This window comes from Hyalella azteca, unplaced genomic scaffold, assembly GCF_000764305.2.
Source record: "Hyalella azteca isolate HAZT.00-mixed unplaced genomic scaffold, Hazt_2.0.2 contig17297, whole genome shotgun sequence".
NCBI lineage: Eukaryota > Metazoa > Arthropoda > Malacostraca > Amphipoda > Hyalellidae > Hyalella > Hyalella azteca.
The window spans coordinates 1-20,101 of NW_025947085.1; the positions used below are offsets into that span (position 1 = coordinate 1).

General features: G+C 37.7%; 1 protein-coding gene and 1 long non-coding RNA gene across 2 annotated transcripts; both read left to right on the forward strand.

Annotated features, from left to right (window-relative positions):
- The first annotated feature begins 6,758 nt into the window (after nucleotides 1-6,758).
- Nucleotides 6,759-6,904, forward strand: LOC108668369. Its single transcript, XR_001930598.2, has 2 exons — nucleotides 6,759-6,832; nucleotides 6,865-6,904. It is a non-coding gene; the product is annotated as an uncharacterized LOC108668369 (long non-coding RNA).
- A 4,579-nt stretch (nucleotides 6,905-11,483) lies between these two features.
- Nucleotides 11,484-18,935, forward strand: LOC108668367 (cysteine and histidine-rich domain-containing protein 1). The gene is made up of 6 exons (XM_018155567.2): nucleotides 11,484-11,936; nucleotides 12,121-12,401; nucleotides 12,922-13,029; nucleotides 14,267-14,440; nucleotides 15,242-15,427; nucleotides 16,872-18,935. The coding sequence occupies exons 1-6, from the start codon at nucleotides 11,864-11,866 to the stop codon at nucleotides 17,073-17,075; spliced, it is 1,026 nt and encodes a 341-aa protein (XP_018011056.1). The 5' UTR covers nucleotides 11,484-11,863; the 3' UTR covers nucleotides 17,076-18,935.
- Nucleotides 18,936-20,101: the final 1,166 nt, after the last annotated feature.

The following is a 20,101-nucleotide window of genomic DNA, read 5'->3' on the forward strand; positions in this document are numbered from 1 at the left end:
GATCGGCATCCTTCTGAAGTTGTTCACTATTGAGTCAAGGAGTTTCGAACTTTTATTCACCACTCCTATCTGTCGATATTGACGAAATTAAGCGTCTAACTATATGTACTTTATGTATTTGGAAATTGGACAGTCAGGCACAGAGCAGTACAAACCTACGTCCGTCTTCCGCAACCCCCGCTCAACTTCCACACCACACCGTCCACACGTAGAATGTAGAATCAGTGGAATAATCCAACAGTACGGATGTCGCCGACGACGCCGAATGTAGGTATTTCCATGGTTGAACTATATCTGCTAGTTCAACCATGGGTATTTTAAAAATCGAATGTTATTTACAATCACAATTTGTTCAACAACATGAAATAATTTCCTTACCGAAGCGCCGGGAGACATTTAGCACTTAGTATTCTATTCCCTTAAACTCATTCGGTAAAAATGAAATTTAACTGCGTGCAAACTTTTGAACACGTAATTTCATAATACATTAAATCATTCAACTAACATTCAGATAAAATTAAAGTACGCATAAACTGAAGTAAAAGAGAGCCTTTGGACTCCGAAGTGTTACCACAGTTCATGGTGGCCAGTGGCCAGCAACGAGAAGTTCCGTCTTCCAGTTCAGCTTTCTTGTTACGTCACTGAGATCGAGAAACGTAGGCATACCCGTTTGTCCAGTCATTCCCATATCGGATTGGTTGACTGGTTTGATCGCATTTTGGCGATTGGTTAATGCCCGTGACGTAATAGGGGTTATTTACGTTACCTATCCATATAAATCGTATTAGACTCGTATCAGAGGATTTTTTAAGGCCAATACAACTTGTATCCTTCACTAAATTCAGAAGTTAAGGTTTAGGTGCGGCAAGACGAGACTGGTCAGGTAGTAAACACACAATAAATTTATAAAGTGAATTTATTCGTTTAGCTCACGTGACCTGCTCGATGTGATGGAAAGGAGGAATTGGAAGGCCAGTGAAGGTCGACGTGATACACGTGGTTGCGTAATGAGACGTCGTGGACGTGACGTCATCTTGGAGACGTTGCACAGGCAGAGATGATAGAGTGATGCCCAGACACGAGAAGACGTTACCCGAAACATTTGGTGACGTGGGAACGTAAAGATGTTCACAAGTGGAGATATTGAGATAACGCCGTAAGCACGCTTTCGTGTTACTTAATGCCCGTGGAGAGAAGATTCACTAAATGCACGTGGGGGAAAATTCACTAGAGGCATGTGGGAAAGTTCACTAAATGCACGTGGAAAAATTCACTAAATGCACGTGGGAAAGTTCACCAAATGATCGTGGGAAAATTCACTAAATGTACGTGGGAAAGTTCACTAAATGCACGTGGGAAAGTTTACTAAATGCACGTGGGAAATTCACTAAATGCACGTGGAGAAGCGTCGGCACGCAGAGGAAGATGGCGTCGGCGTGCAGAGGAAGATGGCGTCGTTGAAGGCACGTAATGTTTCCGACGTTGTCCTTACGCGGGCACGTGATTATGTTCCGAAGGCACGTTGAGATGTTACCGGAGGCACGTAGAGAAGTTACCGGAGGCACGTGGTCTTGAGTTTATGCATTGCAGGGACCGAATGTTAGCCGATGTGGGGCACTGCGAAATAGGGCAATGTTAATACACTATTTACAACGTATTTCACAAATGAGCTATGTGTCACGTGAGCTTCTACGTTAATGAAAATTGATTACTCAAAACTTGCAATGTCTCATACATGACTTTACTCTTACACATAACACACTGAATAAGAGCTATTCTAAGGGCAGAGTTTCTAATTAGAGAGCTTACGCGAGACGATATCTGCTCGATGTCCGGAGTCAAATAAGACGCTACAGTTCTAGGAGGCTATGAAATGGCAAGGCAATTTCATAAAAATTCAAAAAAGAATCCGAAAGCCTTCTTTTTGTACGTTAGTTCGAAGTGTAAGTCAAAGGACGGTATATCTGATTTGAAAGTAGACCAACGAAAGATTTCCTCTGATGAGGGCAAGGCTAACGTTCTTAATCAGTTCTTCAGCAGTGTGTTCACAAATGAGGACTTGGACAGTATTCCAGATATTGAGGAGAGCCCAGTCGGCTCGAAATTAACATGTTTTGAAATACACGAAGAAGAGGTTCTCAAGCGCCTGGTAGCTCTAAACCCCAACAAGTCACGTGGACCAGACGGCTTCTATCCCAGATTGCTCAAAGAATTAGCAACCATTCCGGCCGGCCCATTGACAGTATTCTTTCAAAAAACCTTGAACGAAGGAACTTTGCCGTCCGACTGGAAAGAAGCTCAAGTAACACCATTAATCAAAAAATATTGATGTGAAATTTGTCTATAAATTTCAGTGTATAGTGTTAGGAACATGCTGGTGTTAATTTTTGTATGTCTTCCCTTTTCAGGTGATAATTTAGTTGAATAAAGCTACATTCTAGCCAACCTTTGTTTGAAACCTACAAGACTTTGAGGTTCATTACAAATATATAACTCAGTACTCACTGCAGTGAGTGACAGAGAGCGCATTTTCTCGTCGACGAAAACTTGAGGTCACGGACGGACGGACAGACAGACGGACATGGCGAGCACAATAGCGCATTTTTCCATAAATGAGAAAATGCGCTAAAAATGTGACAGAAGCAACCCCGGCAACTATCGCCCTGTCAGTCTGACAAGTGTTGTTTGTTAATTTTAAGTGTTAATTCCATTAAGTGTTAATTCCATTAGTTTGTTTGTTGACAAGCTAATGGAATATGTTGTGAGGGATAGGATTATCGATCACTTGACTGCTCACCATCTCATATCAGATTGTCAGCATGGTTTTATTGCCGGTAGATCCTGCACCACTAACTTATTCTCTACGTTGAACAATTGGACTCGACTGCTGGACGAAAGGGAGCCAGTGGATGCATTGTACCTCGATTTTGCCAAAGCATTTGACAGTGTTCCGCATGAGCGGCTGTTGCGTAAAGTGAAGTCTTTGGGAATTGAGGGAAACGTACTCCAATGGATCAGTGATTTTCTAGTAGGTAGACGACAACGTGTCAGTATTAACGGAACCGTGATAGACTGGGCATCAGTGCGCAGTGGCGTGCCACAAGGAAGCGTTCTTGGGCCTATTTTGTTCGTTGCTTATATAAACGATTTGCCAGAAGCAGTCTCCAGCGTGTGCTCCATGTATGCCGACGATACAAAAGTTTATAATACAGTGAAGGATGCGTCAAATAAAGCGCAATTACAAGATGATCTTGACAGTTTAGTTAACTGGGCTGATACCGTGAGTGATACGTGGCAGCTGCGGTTTAATGCTGACAAGTGTAAGTACTTCACCTCGGGAAGAACAATGAACAGCAAGATTACAGTATGAGAAGACTGGTTGCAACGAGAGAGTAATGATTGAAAAGTCTAGTGTGGAAAAAGATCTCGGAATTCATGCCGACAAGGAGCTGAAATTTTCTAAGCATGTTGAAACGCAAGCTAACACATCCAACAAACTTCTTGGGCTAATGTCGTGAAGTTTCTAGGGTAGTCTTCATATGTACATAGTATTCCGTACCGTAGTGGATGCCAGTAAGTTACTTTGATCGAAAAGTATTGACTATCAGCAGAACTGGCTCGACTCTTGCAATGTTCACAGCTATTCTCATTCACTGTAAGTATCCAGCTATTTACCGCTTTACGTGTGACATTTCATGTATGAATATATCCAGTTATTTCGTTCTTTGTATTTTCTATAGAAGTGTTATCTTGTTTCAGAATATTGCGTTCTTGTGGATTAAAGCTCTTAATGAGTCGCTTCGAGTTTGACTTACAACAGCTAATCAGACGCTCATACGAATTCCTAGGTGCAGAAAAGATGAAGCAGTTGTTTGTTGCTGTCGTGCGCCCGAATCTAGAGTTTGGGAACGTTGTGTGGTCACCGAGACTTGAAAAGGACAGAAATTTAATAGAGAATGTTCAAAGACGTGCAACAAGGATAATTCCAGGCTTGAAGGGCAAGTCCTATGAGCGACAAAATTTCTTCTCGCTTCGAATCACCGACATGTGGAACAGCCTCCCCGATGACATCGTTGGCGCTCCAAGTATGAACGCGTTCAAGAAGAGACTAGATAAAGCTATGGAAAAATATATGTTCAGATTTGAAATGCCTAGCACCATATCTAACCCGGTGGAAGTCTAGTAGCTACTTCAAACTATCGTCAGTCATGAAAAGATCCGGTCAACTGACACGATTTTAGATCTTCTGTGAACAAGGCACGAAAAGGAAAAGAATCGGCGACAGGCCACATCAGGCCTACACTTCATCGCCAATATGTTATGTTATGTTATGTTATGTTATGTTATGTTATGTTAAGGCGTGGCAGAAGTGAGATGTTGCCATCGATTAAACTGAGCTTTCTTCGAACTATTCTTATGACGATTCTATAATTATTTAATGTGATAAACTTAATATGGTAAGCATTAATATTAATATGAACATAAAATTCGTTTTAGGTAGCAAGATATGATATACATAACTTTAGTTTTATGTAGCGAGATCCGCTACACATGCAACTAGACTTATTTTAAGCCAAACCGGTGGTAATAATCAGTTTGACGTCACGAGGTGACGTCACGTGAACCAACGTGACGTCACAATAGTCAAGGTGACGTCACAGTTGAAATAACAAATGACATCTGCAAGGTGCAGCTGCACTTGACAAAACCTTGTATTAGTTCACCCATGAAAAAATTGACCTCATTACAATGGCCCAAAAAATTAATTACTGCAACTAGTCTTATTTTAAGCAAAACAGGTGTTACAAATCAGTTTGAATCACACGGTGACGTCACCAGTTGACGTCACAACGACAAAGGTGACAACACTAGTAAAATAACAAATGACATTCGCAAGACGCAGCTGCACGTGGGCCAACCTTGTATTAGTTCAGGGTGGGCCAGTGGTTAAAGTTCAAGTACCGAGATTGGAGCAGAGAGGCACGGGTTCGATCCCAGCTCTGTGCGTCAGTTTCTGGTCAGAATCGGCGAGGAGGCCGGGCGGGTTAAGCAAAGCAGAACTGGAGCAGTGAGTTGTGCGTTCGAAACCACATCAAGCTGTGAATGTTCTGCGATGTTAAGAATCGGTGACAGGCCTACGGCCTAATGAACGCTGAAACCGCTATTATTATTATTATTATTATTATTATTATTATGATTTCGAACACCTGCCATTACTTCTGTCTTAGAATATGTTTCTGGAACCAATAAAACACCGTCAAGAATCAGCTCAATACCTTTTGATGCTTGAATAATAATCATTACTAGAAAGCTTGTCGAAGGCGAATTTGCATACGGAATTAAAAAGTGTAACCATTTCTTCAACTACGCGCAATGTTTTTCCGCATTCACGGATTCGCTTGAAAATTTGTCAGGCTTCCCGGCGGAAGGTAGTAGCTTGGTAGGCATGTCCGCGTGTGGTCGGTATTCTGCACTGCACTCCCCCGGTTTCATAGTGCGACTGCGGCATAAAGCGCCCCATACACTAGCGTATCTGACTAGCGAGTCCGGCTAGCTGATTCCGACTTTCGGATCTGATCTGGCGATATTTCTCCATACACCTACGTACTTGGCTCGCAGCGTCCAGTCGGACCAGTCGTGAAGATGAGTCATCCGAGCCCGAGGCAAGTTGCCGCTGCTGCCGTCGTTTTGAGTGAGCTTGGGGCAGTGAAAAAAAACGGAGGAAACAATCTTTGTCGAAAGAATGGCTTGTCAATCAACAAAGATTCTGCTTTATAAATTTGCTAAATTTCATTCTCGACGATACTCGAATCCATAGTGACAAACCAGAGATTTTTTTGGAATCAGTTCATTTTTAATCTCCTCATTTACTCAAGATTTAAATCAATTTCTTATGTATGATAATGCTGGTATCCATGATACTTTGCTTGTCTACTTATAGGACTCAAAAATGAACTTGAGGGAGAGTCTAAAAAACTCTCTGCTTTGCCACTATGCTCGAATCGACTATCGAAACTATTTAAGGATGTAGGCCTATAGAGAAACTTCAATATCCTATTGGAATTGGAAAAATTCAAACCCTTCACTAAGTTCATAGCAAAACGAGACAATGTACTTCGGAAAGCTATAACAGCGGAGGAGAGGCTAACTGCTAGTCTTACGTTTTTTTAGCCAACGGACGATCTTTCAAAGACCTAAAATTCTCCAAGATAATATCACCACAAAGTTGGGGTGTACGTATCATCTGATGACGCACCACTTTGCGTGCTTTCAGGAACCTTTCTTAATTCTTTCCTGAATGATGCTCGAATATTATCCATTTTTTTCTTAATAAAGTTTAGGTCTGCATTGACTACTTTTTCCCGCGTAATTCAAACGAGATGTTCCCGTGCTTTATCTCTTTTTGATTTGTTTGAATATTCCAAGCAACGAACCTTCTAAAGATACGGCAAGTTGCGGTACTCTTCTATGAACTCTGTTAAAAAGTCGGGGCTTTTGGATAGCCTGGAGTCTGCCATCGCTGCATATGTCCTACCAGATTGGCATCTGCATAGCAACTGAGCTCAAGCCAAGCCCCACAGCAAGCAGTGGAAGCCCTGGCTCGGCTCGCCTGTTTTTGCCCACCTCGGCTCGTCTGGCACCATATATATATTTTTTTTTTGAGGTTAGCTGAGTTAGACTCGCGAGTCGGACTCTATGGTGTATGGGGCCCTTAAGAGTCGTTGTAATAGTATCTCAGGGGTTATCTGGTTGTTCAAAATCCACATGCCACTCGTTGGTCGGTAGGTTTTCCAGTCGTTGGTCGGTAGGTTTTCCAGTCGTTGGTCGGTAGGTTTTCCAGTCGTTGGTCGCCATGGTCGGTAGGTTTCTTAGTAGCTAGTTTGGTCACAGGTCACTTAACAACGAAAAAAATCATTGTTAATAAGAAGATTAGTAGATAACCTCAAATTTTTGTACATTGGATTCTTAACCCTTTACGCCCTGAATTTCTGAGACAAAAATCATAAAATTCACTTTTTCGGTTTTAAGTCTCACTTTGAAGCTGACTTTCTGACCTATCCAATCCATAGTGGCAAAGCAGAGAGTTTTCTAGACTCTCCCTCAAGTTCATTTCTGAGTCCTATAAGTAGACCAGTAAAGTATCCTGGATACCAGCATTATCATACTTGAGAAATTAGTTTCAATCATGAGAAAATGAGGAAATTAAAAATGAACTGATTCTAAAAAAGCTCTGGTTTGCCACTATGAATCCAATCATTCCAATGGTACCAAAATCATCTCTGTACGTTGATTTATGCCTTGACGACAGTTCGTGAAAGTGTTAGGGGTGGGGGAGTTCTTTCACATTTAATATAGGCAAAAATTACTGGTTGGGCACATAAATATGCAACCCGAAGACGCTGATCTTTAGTTACCCGGCTGCTGTCGTGTGGGATGGTGCTCATGCAGTTGTTCCCACTATCCTTGACTGAATTTCAGTTCCAGTAATGTCTAGTCTTGCATCCATGTCACCTTGAATGCCTATTTCGAGGCGCTCGGGACTTTGTCGCGCTCTACTGAACATTCACACTTATGAGTTATTGTCACTGCAAACCTATTTCCTCCCAGAGTTTTTAAGCTACAGCAATGAGTAATAAACCGTTCGATTCGCAAATAAAAGATTTATAGATTGGTCAAAGCTTTTTTTCAATTTCATCAAAGTTTTGAAAATATTTTGAAAAAAGGGTAGGGGAAATTCGAAAGGGTGGGAGAGAAATAATTTTTTTTGAAAAATGCCCACCCCACCCACAAAAATTAGAATTTCGAAAAACAACAAGGACCAATCGATAGATATGGTCCTTACGCATCGAATGATATGCATCTCGATGTTGTAGCTTGAAAATCATAGGAGGAGATAGATTTCTACAGTACCTACCCCCTTTTTGACGTATTTCTAGGAATTTCACGTTTTCTTTCACTTTTTTCGAAAAATTCCTACAAACAAAAAAGTCTTAAATTTATCTTTTACATATGTATACCAAGTTTCAAAGTTATCTGTTAAATAACCGAAATAGAATTTCCATAAGAAATTGGACATTGCCATTGGAAATTGGATTTTATATTTCAGTTATTTACTGACAGATAACTTTGAAACTTGGTACACATATGTAAAAAATAAATCTAAGACTTTTTTTATTCCTGTGAATTTTTTGAAAAAATTACAGAAAACGTGAAATTGTTGGAAAAGGTAGCTAGTACCTGGTGTGACGAATTTGTCACGCCAGGGCGTAAAGGGTTAATATGCAACAAACCACACATATAATGCATTAATGGTTTAATTTCTTCGCACCAGGCACCGGTCACCGTGCCTTCTTTACTCCTGAACACTGACGTCTGACCGCTTCTGTGATACATAACTATTGCGCGTAATCAAACGCAAGCTTTCCCTAAAATACGGAGGACTTGGTTCTCGGAATGGCAAACTCATTTTTAAATACAAAAACTAAGAATTTTTGTTTCATTTTCATCTTTATCCTATGCAGATTGCATCGAATTTATTCATTAGAATTTATTCATTTTCAGCGTTGTCAGCTGCACCTGACAATAAAATAAGACATCAATGCAGCACATTCCAATATGTTAGAGTAATCGGCAATACTTGAAATTAAAAAGAAGCACAGAAAAGGCAAATGAAGCTTGTGCAATGTATAACAAGCCACGACAAACTTTGTTGGCTATTAAAAGGGCTTTCTTTAGTCCAGAAGTTAAGTTAACTTTAGTTTAGGGTCCAGTCCTGACATCTCGGACAAATTTACGGCCGGTCTCGCGGCCGCCGGACTCCAAAAATAGAAAAAACCTAGCCAATCAAGGAAAATCTCACAGGTTAGGTCCAGTTAGGAACAGGGTCCATTAAAAACACAAAAAAAACCTAGAAAAACCCATAAAAACACGAAGAAAACCTTTCCGGCCGTAAATTTGTCCGAGACGGTGAGAGACCTCCAGTCATGGTCCAGACATGAGACAGGACCAGACTGACCAGTTACCGTAAAATGGGGTAACTTAGACCGGCAGGGTAACTTAGACCACTTTTCGTTTTTTAACAAAAACCCCCACAACTCAAAAACTATTTGACATGGAAAAATTTTGTCAATGGGCATTAAAGGCCTAATACTGAGGCTACATAACACAAAGGGGTAACATAGACCGGCTTGGAAGTTGATATAAAATTACCATATGTAACATATTTTATGTTTGACAGCCTATTTATGTTTTTTCTTTATGTTTCATACTCTACAAAGTCTTATATATGGTAATTTTAACTTAATATCCAAGCCAGTCAATATTACCCCATCAGGGCTGCCATTAGGTAGTCACGTCACATTTCCCTCATTATGGGGTGGCACCCCCCCATTTGCAAACTATGACACTTTCCTCAAGTTTGTCATTTGCATATGTAACTAGAAGAGTTCTACTACAATGCACCAAAACCTGGAGTTATTTGGAGTTATTTTACAAAAAAAAAAATAATTGATTTTACCACCCGGTCTAAGTTACCCCAAGAGCTGGGGTAACAAAGACCATCACTTTTTTTTAAATTACATAAAGACTATGAGAGGCAGGAGCCAGCAATTTATGGTGAGTGAAGCTAGAGTATAGACCTGTATTTTGCATGTTTCAATTCAAGTTTAATTTAGCTAGTAAGAAAATGGCATCATTTATAAGAAAAAAAGTGGTCTAAGTTACCCCATTTTATGGTACATGAATTAATCGATCGTTGCGTTAGAAATATTTGAAAACGTTTTCCATGTAAACAGAACTTGATATATACATGGTGATGTCATACATTTGCGCGTCAAACTACTGCCAAAACACTAGGTCTTGGCCATCTAGTGGGAAAATATTGAGATCCAAAGAGAGACAATGCACTCTACCCAGTGAGATCATCGGAAAATGTGTCAAATTTGACAGTTGACCTTGCTCTACCAAATAGTGAATAACTGTTTGTATAGGAAGAATATTATGGTTTGAGACTTTTAAATACGTCTGTGAGACTGTGAATATATTAGGAATCCTTTAACTTAAGTATACTTGTATTCGCTGATTTCAAGTGGTAAATAAATTACTAGATGATCATTAAGTTGAGAGCTGGATTTAGACACATGAAAACTAATTCCGTCACAACTTGAATTGGACACACACAGATCGTTTCAAGCTGTGTACAAAAATTAAAATTTGCTTAATTAAAAGCTTAATAGTTGTTAATTAAAAGCATAATTAAGTAGTAGTGTTCAATATTCATTAGTGTTCTAATTCAAAGCCGTGTTGTATTCCAATACAGCTCACACAGTGAATGGAATTCGAACACGTGGATGACGGCATTACGTATCAGTAGAATTTGAAGCGCGGACGGAATACGCCTTACCACATGCCAAATATAGCCACACAGTGACGGAATATAGGGATTTGGTAGGTTTGCATTCTAAAGGCTTTTAAATAAATATGGCAACATTTTGTGACGTTTCGTCGTTGCTGACATGTAGTGCGGTGTTTTGAGAGTCACATAAAGCAAACAGAACTTGAGTAACGCATACGGTTATTTTTTTTATAGTTTTTCATTTCTTGATGCGTCCTTAATGTGACAGAATATACCGCTTTTACCCTATCATATAATTTCAGTAGGTATGAAATCTCACGGCTCGAATGTCATAAATTTTTGTTTGATTGAAAAATTGCGGTTTGCACTTCGCAAACATGTCATTTCATAAAATTTTCAACTTCTGCAATCCGCATTGCTTTACCATTCCCACCAAAATATCCTGCAGAAAAACATAAACATCGTAATGTAAACAAATCAACTAAACGTTTTGTTGGAGATCGTGCATAGTTGCAGTCATGTCAAAGCGGCCAGTTTGCATTAACAAGTGCTCAACTTACGGACAAATTTTATTGTTGCTGTTTGACTGTTTTAGGGTAAAATTAGAGATTTGGGGTAACACGGCATGGACTTTTTAAATGAATTTGTGCCTAGTAAATGGCTTTTCATGGCCAAGATATGGAATTCACGGCTCGGTGAAATAGAATCACGGCTTGAAGAAATGGAATCACGGCTGGCTAATCCACAAAACTACGGCTCGAAAAATTCAGTCGTGGCTCGCCAAGTACTGCAAGTAGATATATTCCATGCCTGAGCCTATCTTCCGCCTATGCAGCCTATGCATTGGCAGGATTTGTTGAATTTTGTTCCTTTTGGCAGGTTTCATTAAAGACCAGATAATTTGTTTTATTGATGATTTTCTTAGCTAATAGTTTTTTCCACATATCAAACAATATTTTTTGTTTGCACAGGTTAATCAAAAATCAGGGTACCGATGGAGTACATACCTATCGAGTATGGACATTTTAAATTTTGATAACGACATTTTGAGTGTTCCAATCATTCATTATCAAGTTGAAAGGCGCATTGAGTGACAAAATTTGGGTCAACATAAGTACAAAATCATGTAAATAAGATACCTACCACTCGAAAAACAGAATTGGTTAGAAATAATGCCTGGTTACAAAAATATTAAGATGAACAAATATCAAAACACCACAAATTACTCCTAAGACAGTCTAATATGTGTATATATAGAGCAAAAGCGTGTATATATATGTATATAAATATATATGCTCCCGTTCTACCTCCCAGTCTGGTCTTATAACAGATATGATTTATTTTGCTTTCCCCATGTGGGCCATGTGCATGAGCGATGTAAGATGTATTAGATATTGAGGATCTGCAATGAATTTAGTTGAATCTTTTTCTACTTTCACTTGGCAGCAATAGAAGCTAAAGCTTTATTACATTTTTTTATACAGTGCATTTTGTGTAAAATACTGAAGAATGACTGAACAGATGGCTCTGTGTTATAATAAAGGATGTGGCCAAAAATTCAATCTAGATGAAAATAGTAAAGGTGAGTTCTGTAATCTTGAAAAAAAAAAAACAATTTCCACTAGTATACACTGTGTGCTTTTGTCAAATATTATTTGTGAATGGGCACAGGATATATATACCTTTATTTATTGTTCAAAGTTTGAGCCCATTTGTCGAAACAATGTTTTAATCTTCTAATTTTTGTAATGGTTATAAATCTTCAGATGCCTGCATACACCATCCTGGAGAGCCAATTTTCCATGATGCCGATAAGAGCTGGTCGTGCTGCAAGAAGCGAAGCAAAGATTTCACTGAATTTCTCAGCATGCCAGGCTGCACTGCTGGACCTCACAATCCTGTGAAACCTGTTGAGGCTCCTAAATGTGAGGCTCCTGTTAACTTACCACCTCCCACCTCCATCCAAAAACCAGAACCAAAAGAGCGGCCATCATTCGATGCTGAGATGACCCTCTTGAGGCCTACAATTTCTGCATCATTGAAACAAGTAAGTTTTCAAAGTTTTTTGTATGGCCTATCTTATAATTTTGTATTATTGGTTTTATATTATTGATATGTTCTATAAATATTCCGGTATGAGTTGAGAATTACCAATAACTTGCTAGAGACTGAATTTAATTACAAATTTTCAGAGTGATGCTTTTAACATACAGTAATTATCATCTTCTCAAAATATTTGATTTTTATTACCATTTGTATTTTATTTGGTTCTATTCTTTAAACTTCTGGTCACATGTATTTTTTTTAACTTACCACTCAATCTAATTCAAGTCTGTTAGCTGTTTCTTGTTATGTCCAGCAGTCAACTTGTTTTTTTAACTTACCACTTAATCTAATTCAAGTCTGTTAGCTGTTTCTTGTTATGTCCAGCAGTCAACTTGCCACTTCTGTTGTTTAGTTAACTATTCTGTTGACCAGTCTTCAAAAAATTTGAGCAGCTTTCTAGTTTTAAGTTCTGAATGAAAAGGCTAAAGTAATTGTGTTTTAAATATATATTTTGCTTTCAGGTGCTTCAGAAGAATGCTGAAAATGAAGGTGGAAATGAAGTAGTTGAAACCGATTCTGAGACTGGCATCAGAATTGGAGAGACTTGTAAGAGAAATGGATGCAAAGCAGTGAGTTGACTCTCATAATTTGCCAGTAAAATTTTCTTAGTATTCTGAGTAATTACATGTTTACAAAAAATATGAGTTGTGAATTGTACCTACAAAGAGTCAAAACTTTGATAATTGGTGATAATGCCAAATGTAGGCCAGACAAAACCATCATCATTTTTTGACATGAACTGGTATTTTCTCTGTTGTATGTTGGCAGCATCATAATTTATGTTGAGCAGTTAATTATTTGTAATTTAAATTCAGAAAATCAAAGTAAAACTTACTTTTTCTTTTAAATTTATCATAAGAATTGTTGTTGCTGTGCTGTTTTCATTAGGTAAATAAACATGCTTCATGAAATATCTGATTTAGTTACTGTCTTCACAAATGTAAGCTGGGGGAAATTTTATCCGTTATTTTTGACAATGCAAAGTGACAAAGTCAGAGAAAATTTTATTCCTGTTATTTTCATCATTGTTACTGCGTCAACTTAAAAGGGTGGAGGTAGCATAATTCCGGTAATTTTTGTCACTAGTATCTCTGTACAGACTTACGAAAAAAGAATATTTGAATTCTTTAATTATTTTCAATGTTATCTCGCACAGACTTTTGAAGGCTGAGGCAGCCTAAATCATGTAATTATTGTTATCATCACCATGCAGACTTACGAAGGCTAAGGCCGCCTAAATCATGCAATTATTGTCTTCTATTATTGTCATCTTATAGTGTCTCAAATCATACAATTATTGTTATCATCACTGTGCAGACTTACAAGGGCAGAGGCAGCCTAAATCATACAATTATTGTCATCTATTATTGTCATCTAGTGTCTCAAATCATACAATTATTGTTATCATCACCGTGCAGACTTATAAGGGATAAGACATCCTAAATCATACAATTATTGTCATCTATTGTTGTCATTTAGTGTCCTAAATCATGCAATTATTGTTATCATCACCATGCAGACTTACAAGGGCAGAGGCAGCCTAAATGATACAATTATTGTCATCTATTACTGTCATCTATTGTCCTAAATCATACAATTATTGTTATCATCACCGTGCAGACTTACGAAGGCTAAGGCATCCAAAATCATACAATTATTGTCATCTATTGTTGTCATCTATTGTCCTAAATCATACAATTATTGTCTTCTATTATTGTCATTTAGTGTCCTAAATCATACAATTATTGTCATCTATTATTGTCATTTAGTATCCTAAATCATACAATTATTGTTATTACCGTGCAGACATACGAAGGCAGAGGCAGCAGCTTGGAGCTGTGCACGTACCACCCTGGAGGCCCGGTGTTCCACGAAGGCATGAAGTACTGGGGCTGCTGCAGACGCAAGACCACAGATTTCACTGAGTTCTTGGCACAGCCTGGCTGCTGCACTGACCAGCATTTGTGGAAGATAGATCAGGTACATTTCTTTATGCTTTTGATGAATATTTTCGTCTATTTTAGCTTTCACTTCTCCATTCAGTTCACGAATCTTTTCTTTTACATGAAGTTGACATCAGGTACATTTCTTTATGCTTTTCACGAACCTTTTCGTCTATTTTAGCTTTCACTTCTCCATTCAGTTCACGAATCTTTTCTTTTACATGAAGTTGACATCAGGTACATTTCTTTATGCTTTTCATGAATATTTTCGTTTATTTTAGCCTTCAGGTCTCCATACAGTTCACGAATCTTTTCTTTATAATGCAGTTGGCACATCTCTATTTCTTAACGCAGCTAACGATGTTTTTTTTTAATTTAAAAATCTTTATTTCTTCATGCAGCTAACGATGTTTCTTCAGTTGAAAGTTCTTTATTCCTTCATGAAGGTGTCAAGTTTTCATTTCTTAATGCAGCCGACGAATATCTGCCTTTTCCTGCAGTTAACTAATCTTTATTTCTTCACATACCGTAGTTGACAAATCTCTTAGTTTATTGTAGCTCTTCTAGCTGCAAATTGAATGATTTTTTACATCAATTAATAACATAATTTAACAGTCAAATGCGGAACGATTTTTGAATGATTAATTTAGTTTTGAGTGTTTTTAGCGCATTTTCTCATTTATGGAAAAAATGCACTATTGTGCTCGCCATGTCTGTGTGTCTGTCTGTTGTCCGTCCGTCCGTGACCACGTTTTCGTCGACGAGAAAATGCGCTCTCTGTCACTCACTGTAGTGAGAACTGAGTTATATTTTTTTCTAAACTGGAATTATTTTACAGTCAACAAGTCGTCGCTCTGACTGCCGCTACGACTGGCACCAGACTAGTAGTCATGTCTACGTGACCATCTACGCCAAGAACGTCGAGCCTGCCTACACTACAATATCAGTGAACTCCGTGAGACTCTCCGCCTACATCAGATACTCTAAGAACCTTGTCTTCCAACTCGACACGGAACTCGAGGGAGTGAGTGCAGTCTTGTTATTATTATTAATTAAGAACCTTGTCTTCAAACTCGACACGGAACTCGAGGGAGTGAGTGCAGTCTTGTTATTATTATTAATTAAGAACCTTGTCTTGAAACTCGACTCGGAACTTGAGGGAGTGAGTGCAGTCTTCGTAATATTTCACTTCATTCCAACCTTGATGTGGTTAATTGATTTAATAATAAATAGGATTAATTGGTATATAATGTATCTATATGTTTATGTTATAATGTAATTGTATAATATATATATCATCTTTCTCTGCCCGTGATGATTATGGCTACTCGTTTGTCTGGTGAAAAATAATTTTAAACAGAAAATTTATTCAATTTTGCAGAAATAATATGTAAACTCCACAGAAATCTAATTCGTTCAAATTTTCAGCGTATGTATATATACATATCTCACTAGTAGTATTAATAGCACCAAGGAGTCAATAGAGATGCTCTTAACGAACTTATGGATTGGGCAATATCTGGTTAATAATATTACATTTTTAGCATTCCATTCTCATATTTCATTAAAGTTCTCTAAATGCATGCTGTTTTACCAAAAAAAAAATTTTTCACTTCACCGCCCGCAAAATCTTGGAATCTTGAGGGAATCTTATCAAAGAATCTTAAGTGATGCGAGGGTGCAGAATTTAGACCGCGCAATCTTAGCTTTTCTGAATAACGTTTTACAGTGTACGTAGTGTTTATGGTTTTATTTATTGCAGACCATAGAACCTGCTCAAGTATTTTATAGTAGTACGTATATGGATTATGGTTTTTCTTAGTACAGACCATAGTACTGCTTTACTGTGCATTGCCAATGGTTTTTCTTATTACAGACCATAGACCTGACCCAGATTGCTGTTATTAATATTGCAGACTACCGTCAAATGGGGTAATAAGGGACGGGTGGGGTAAATCGGGACAGGCGTCCCGCATTTTGTAGAAAGGTTTTAGCAGCTAAACTAATTAAAATATGGCAAAACTAAAAATAGTGCCGTAAAGTTCAACATTGTTACTATCTATGTAGCACAAAGCAAGTCAAGAAATCATATATTTACTACAGTATCGACCCAACCATTATTTTCTTGATGAGAGGCAGAGGTATCATTATTCAACTCATGTGGTTTACAGTGCATTGCTTTTGGTTTTCTTGGTACAAACCATTGATTCCACTGCTTTACAGTGCATTGCTAATAGTTTTTCTTCGTACAGACCATTGATTCCACTGCTTAACAGTGCATTGCTAATAGTTTTTCTACGTACAGAACATAGGGATTCCACTGCTTAATAGTGAATTGCTAATAGTTTTTCTTCGTACAGACCATTGATTCCACTGCTTTACAGTGCATTGCTAATAGTTTTTCTTCGTACAGAACATAGGAATTCCACTGCTTAATAGTGCATTGCTAATAGTTTTTCTTACTACAGACCATAGACCCGGCCCAGAGTTCTGTCACTCTGGCTGCCACGAAGGTTGAGATCAAACTCAGGAAGGATGAAGCGAGGACCTGGGCGAAACTGCAGCTAGAAAAAAGACCTCCTCCTGCTGCTGCTGCTGATGAGAGTAAACCTGACGAAGGCAATGAAGAACTTGCTGATGATATTGATGCAGTCGACCTCAGTGACCTCTAACTATGGTGTATACAGGCATTTTCGTTCGCTATTTCATTTTCATCATTACTTGGCAGTTGATGTTCAATGAGAGTGTCATGGAGTTTTACATTATTTAAAAATTTAGGTCCTTGAGGTAGGAATATTTTAAGATTGTGTTGAGCTTGGAAAATTATTACAGACCGTAGATCCGACCCAGAGTGCTGTCTTTAATATGGCAGACCATAGACCCGACCCAGAGTGCTGTCTTTAATATGGCAGACCATAAACCCGACCCAGAGTGCTGTCTTTAATAATGCAGACCATAGACCCGACCCAGAGTGCTGTCTTTAATATGGCAGACCATAGACCCGACCCAGAGTGCTGTCTTTAATATGGCAGACCATAAACCCGACCCAGAGTGCTGTCTTTAATATGGCAGACCATAGACCCGACCCAGAGTGCTGTCTTTAATATGGCAGACCATAGACCCGACCCAGAGTGCTGTCTTTAATAATGCAGACCATAGACCCGACCCAGAGTGCTGTCATTAATACTGCAGACCATAGACCCGACTCGGGTGGTTTACAGTGCATTGCCTTTGTTTTTATAACTACAAACCATAAACAGGCCTATGGCTTATTCTAAACTATAAGCAATGCACTTTCATTTTTAGGCAAACTTATATATAATTCTGGAAACAAATTTAATTATCAAGAATTTTTATTTATGACAGAAAGCACATCGTTTCTATTGAGACAGGTAAACTCATGTTGTGGTCTAATATATGTAAACCCTGCTATCTATGTTGGCTACAGATGTTAGAAATCTCTATCTAACTATTCTCTGGACGCTTGCCAGCTTCTCAGGTTTGGTGATGTTGTGGTTAAGGTAATTATCAAGCGGAGCTACAAGCTGATGATTAGATTTTAGAATATACTTCTGTTGGTCAGTGGCCATAATTCGTTCAATTATTGTTATTAAGCAGTTAAGGTGCGTTTCCGTGTGTTTTCCTACATCTTCTAAAACAATTCTAAAAATTATTGCGAATGTGTATCTAATTTGTTAAAGTTACTGTACAAGGTAATTGAATGCAGTGTTTGATCGATTATGTCTGCTTGTACTGAAAATAAATTCAAGCCCGTTCATGATATTTAAATAATAAATGTAGTAGCTACACTCGTGCTTATAAGACATCTTATTTTTGAATAAGACCTTTGTTCCCAAATCAATGATGCGAGCAAAAGGAAGATGTATAACACATATTTATTCAGCAACATAATTTTAATGATTTAAGAGCGCGATTACACACACATGTACACGCGGCCAATAACGTTTCCTGTACAATCTACATTTGGTCTGTAAATACTTTCATTTATAAGCAAGTCTGGCATTAACAGACTTATTTACATCGCTATACGTAATCGAGTTATATTTTTCAACAAACTTAACGTACAATTTCTTCACAGCTCACATAGATAACTTAATATGTCTGGCATCATAATACAGCTCATAAAATGTTCTGAATTGATCTCTCTAATGCTAAGTGAAGAGCTGAAATTTATTTATTTATGATGCCAAATGTAGTCCAATTATTTAGGAACAAGGTTGGGCGCTCGCTTTATTAATTGAGAGTTACGAGTCAACAACGGCGGATTTATGAGCTTACGTCTTAATTAGTTTACAATTTCACAGCATTGTTATATTTATACAGTACTATAGGCTCATCAGTCAATTTAATATCTTATATAGTCGTTCTTTATGGACAACAAACCCCTTATTTAGATGATAACGCAGCACATATTCTTCCATTTTGCAGTTTATCGGTGATTTTGTGTCTGAGAAAGTCTTTAAAGAAAGATTAAGCGCATTTTGTTTCAATAAAAGTTTGTGTTGCCAATTGATCACGTGTTTATTTCTTCGTACCTGCGCAAATTATTTGAGAAAAATGTAATAATCCTGAAGCTGATTGATGATAACAACATGGCAGGCAAATTTCTTAACGATAATCATTTTCGATAATCATGATAATCATTTCAACTCATTTTCTTCCATATATGTAATAGACTATTTAGATATAACATTTTATATAATCTTTGTTGGTCATCTACACTATTTACACGTACAACGGTTGTGATGTAATCTATTGATTGCTAAAAACGTATACTCCATAATATTTTAGTACTTCAAATAAACGTTTTCAATTCAAGACTTGTAGGATATTTTTAGGTGTTCACATCAATGTTGTTTTATTCTCACTTATAAATGATGGACATCATTCTTGAATGATGCCGTGAATTTGTTTCATAAGTTTAACTTCACAAACTTTTATCTACAAAAATTAATGCCGTGAAGTATTTCGTTTCGTCATACGTTTCGTATGTTTAACTTTGCTCTCTTGATCACAAATGTGATCCATATTAGTTAATGCCGTGAACCGCAAATTATCTTGTTTTCAAATTTGATATTTAAAGTGAATAAGTAAGTTAACTTCACAAACTTGATCCACAAAAGTTGGCGCAGCGAAGATTTACTTATCTTGTTTTCAAATTTGATATTTAAAGTTAATAAGTTAACTTCACTAACTTGATCCACATAAGTTGCTGCAGCGAAGATGTTGTTTTCCAAATTGATATTTAAAGTGAATAAGTAAGTTAACTTCACAAACTTGATCCACAAAAGTTGGCGCAGCGAAGATCTTGTTTTCAAATTTGATAATTAACACTTTGATTCCGATTACTTCATCTTGTACTATTATTTCATTTTTTTCTACCGTTTTTAAACAGGGTTGCCAGACGGTCATTTTTTCCGGACAAATTCCGTGATTTATTTTTCTCAATTGAGTTGGCCGGCTAAAATTTATGATAAGTGTACTTCCTAATTAAATTTTAAATACTGCGCAAAGAAAATAAATGGAATTTTTATAGCGGAATCCACAAAAGTTGCTGCAGCGAAGCTTTACTTATCTTGTTTTCAAATTTGATTTAAAGTGAATAATTAAGTTAACTTCACTAACTTGATACACGAAATTTGCTGCAGCGAAGCTTTACTTGACGACACCGCGGACG

Coding starts and splice junctions, on each gene's coding strand:
- LOC108668367 (XM_018155567.2), top strand. CDS start 11,864: ATGACTGAACAGATGGCTCTGTGTTATAATAAAGGATGTGGCCAAAAA. Junction 13,030..14,266: donor AGAGAAATGGATGCAAAGCA/GTGAGTTGACTC, acceptor ATTACCGTGCAG/ACATACGAAGGCAGAGGCAG. Junction 15,428..16,871: donor TCGACACGGAACTCGAGGGA/GTGAGTGCAGTC, acceptor TTCTTACTACAG/ACCATAGACCCGGCCCAGAG.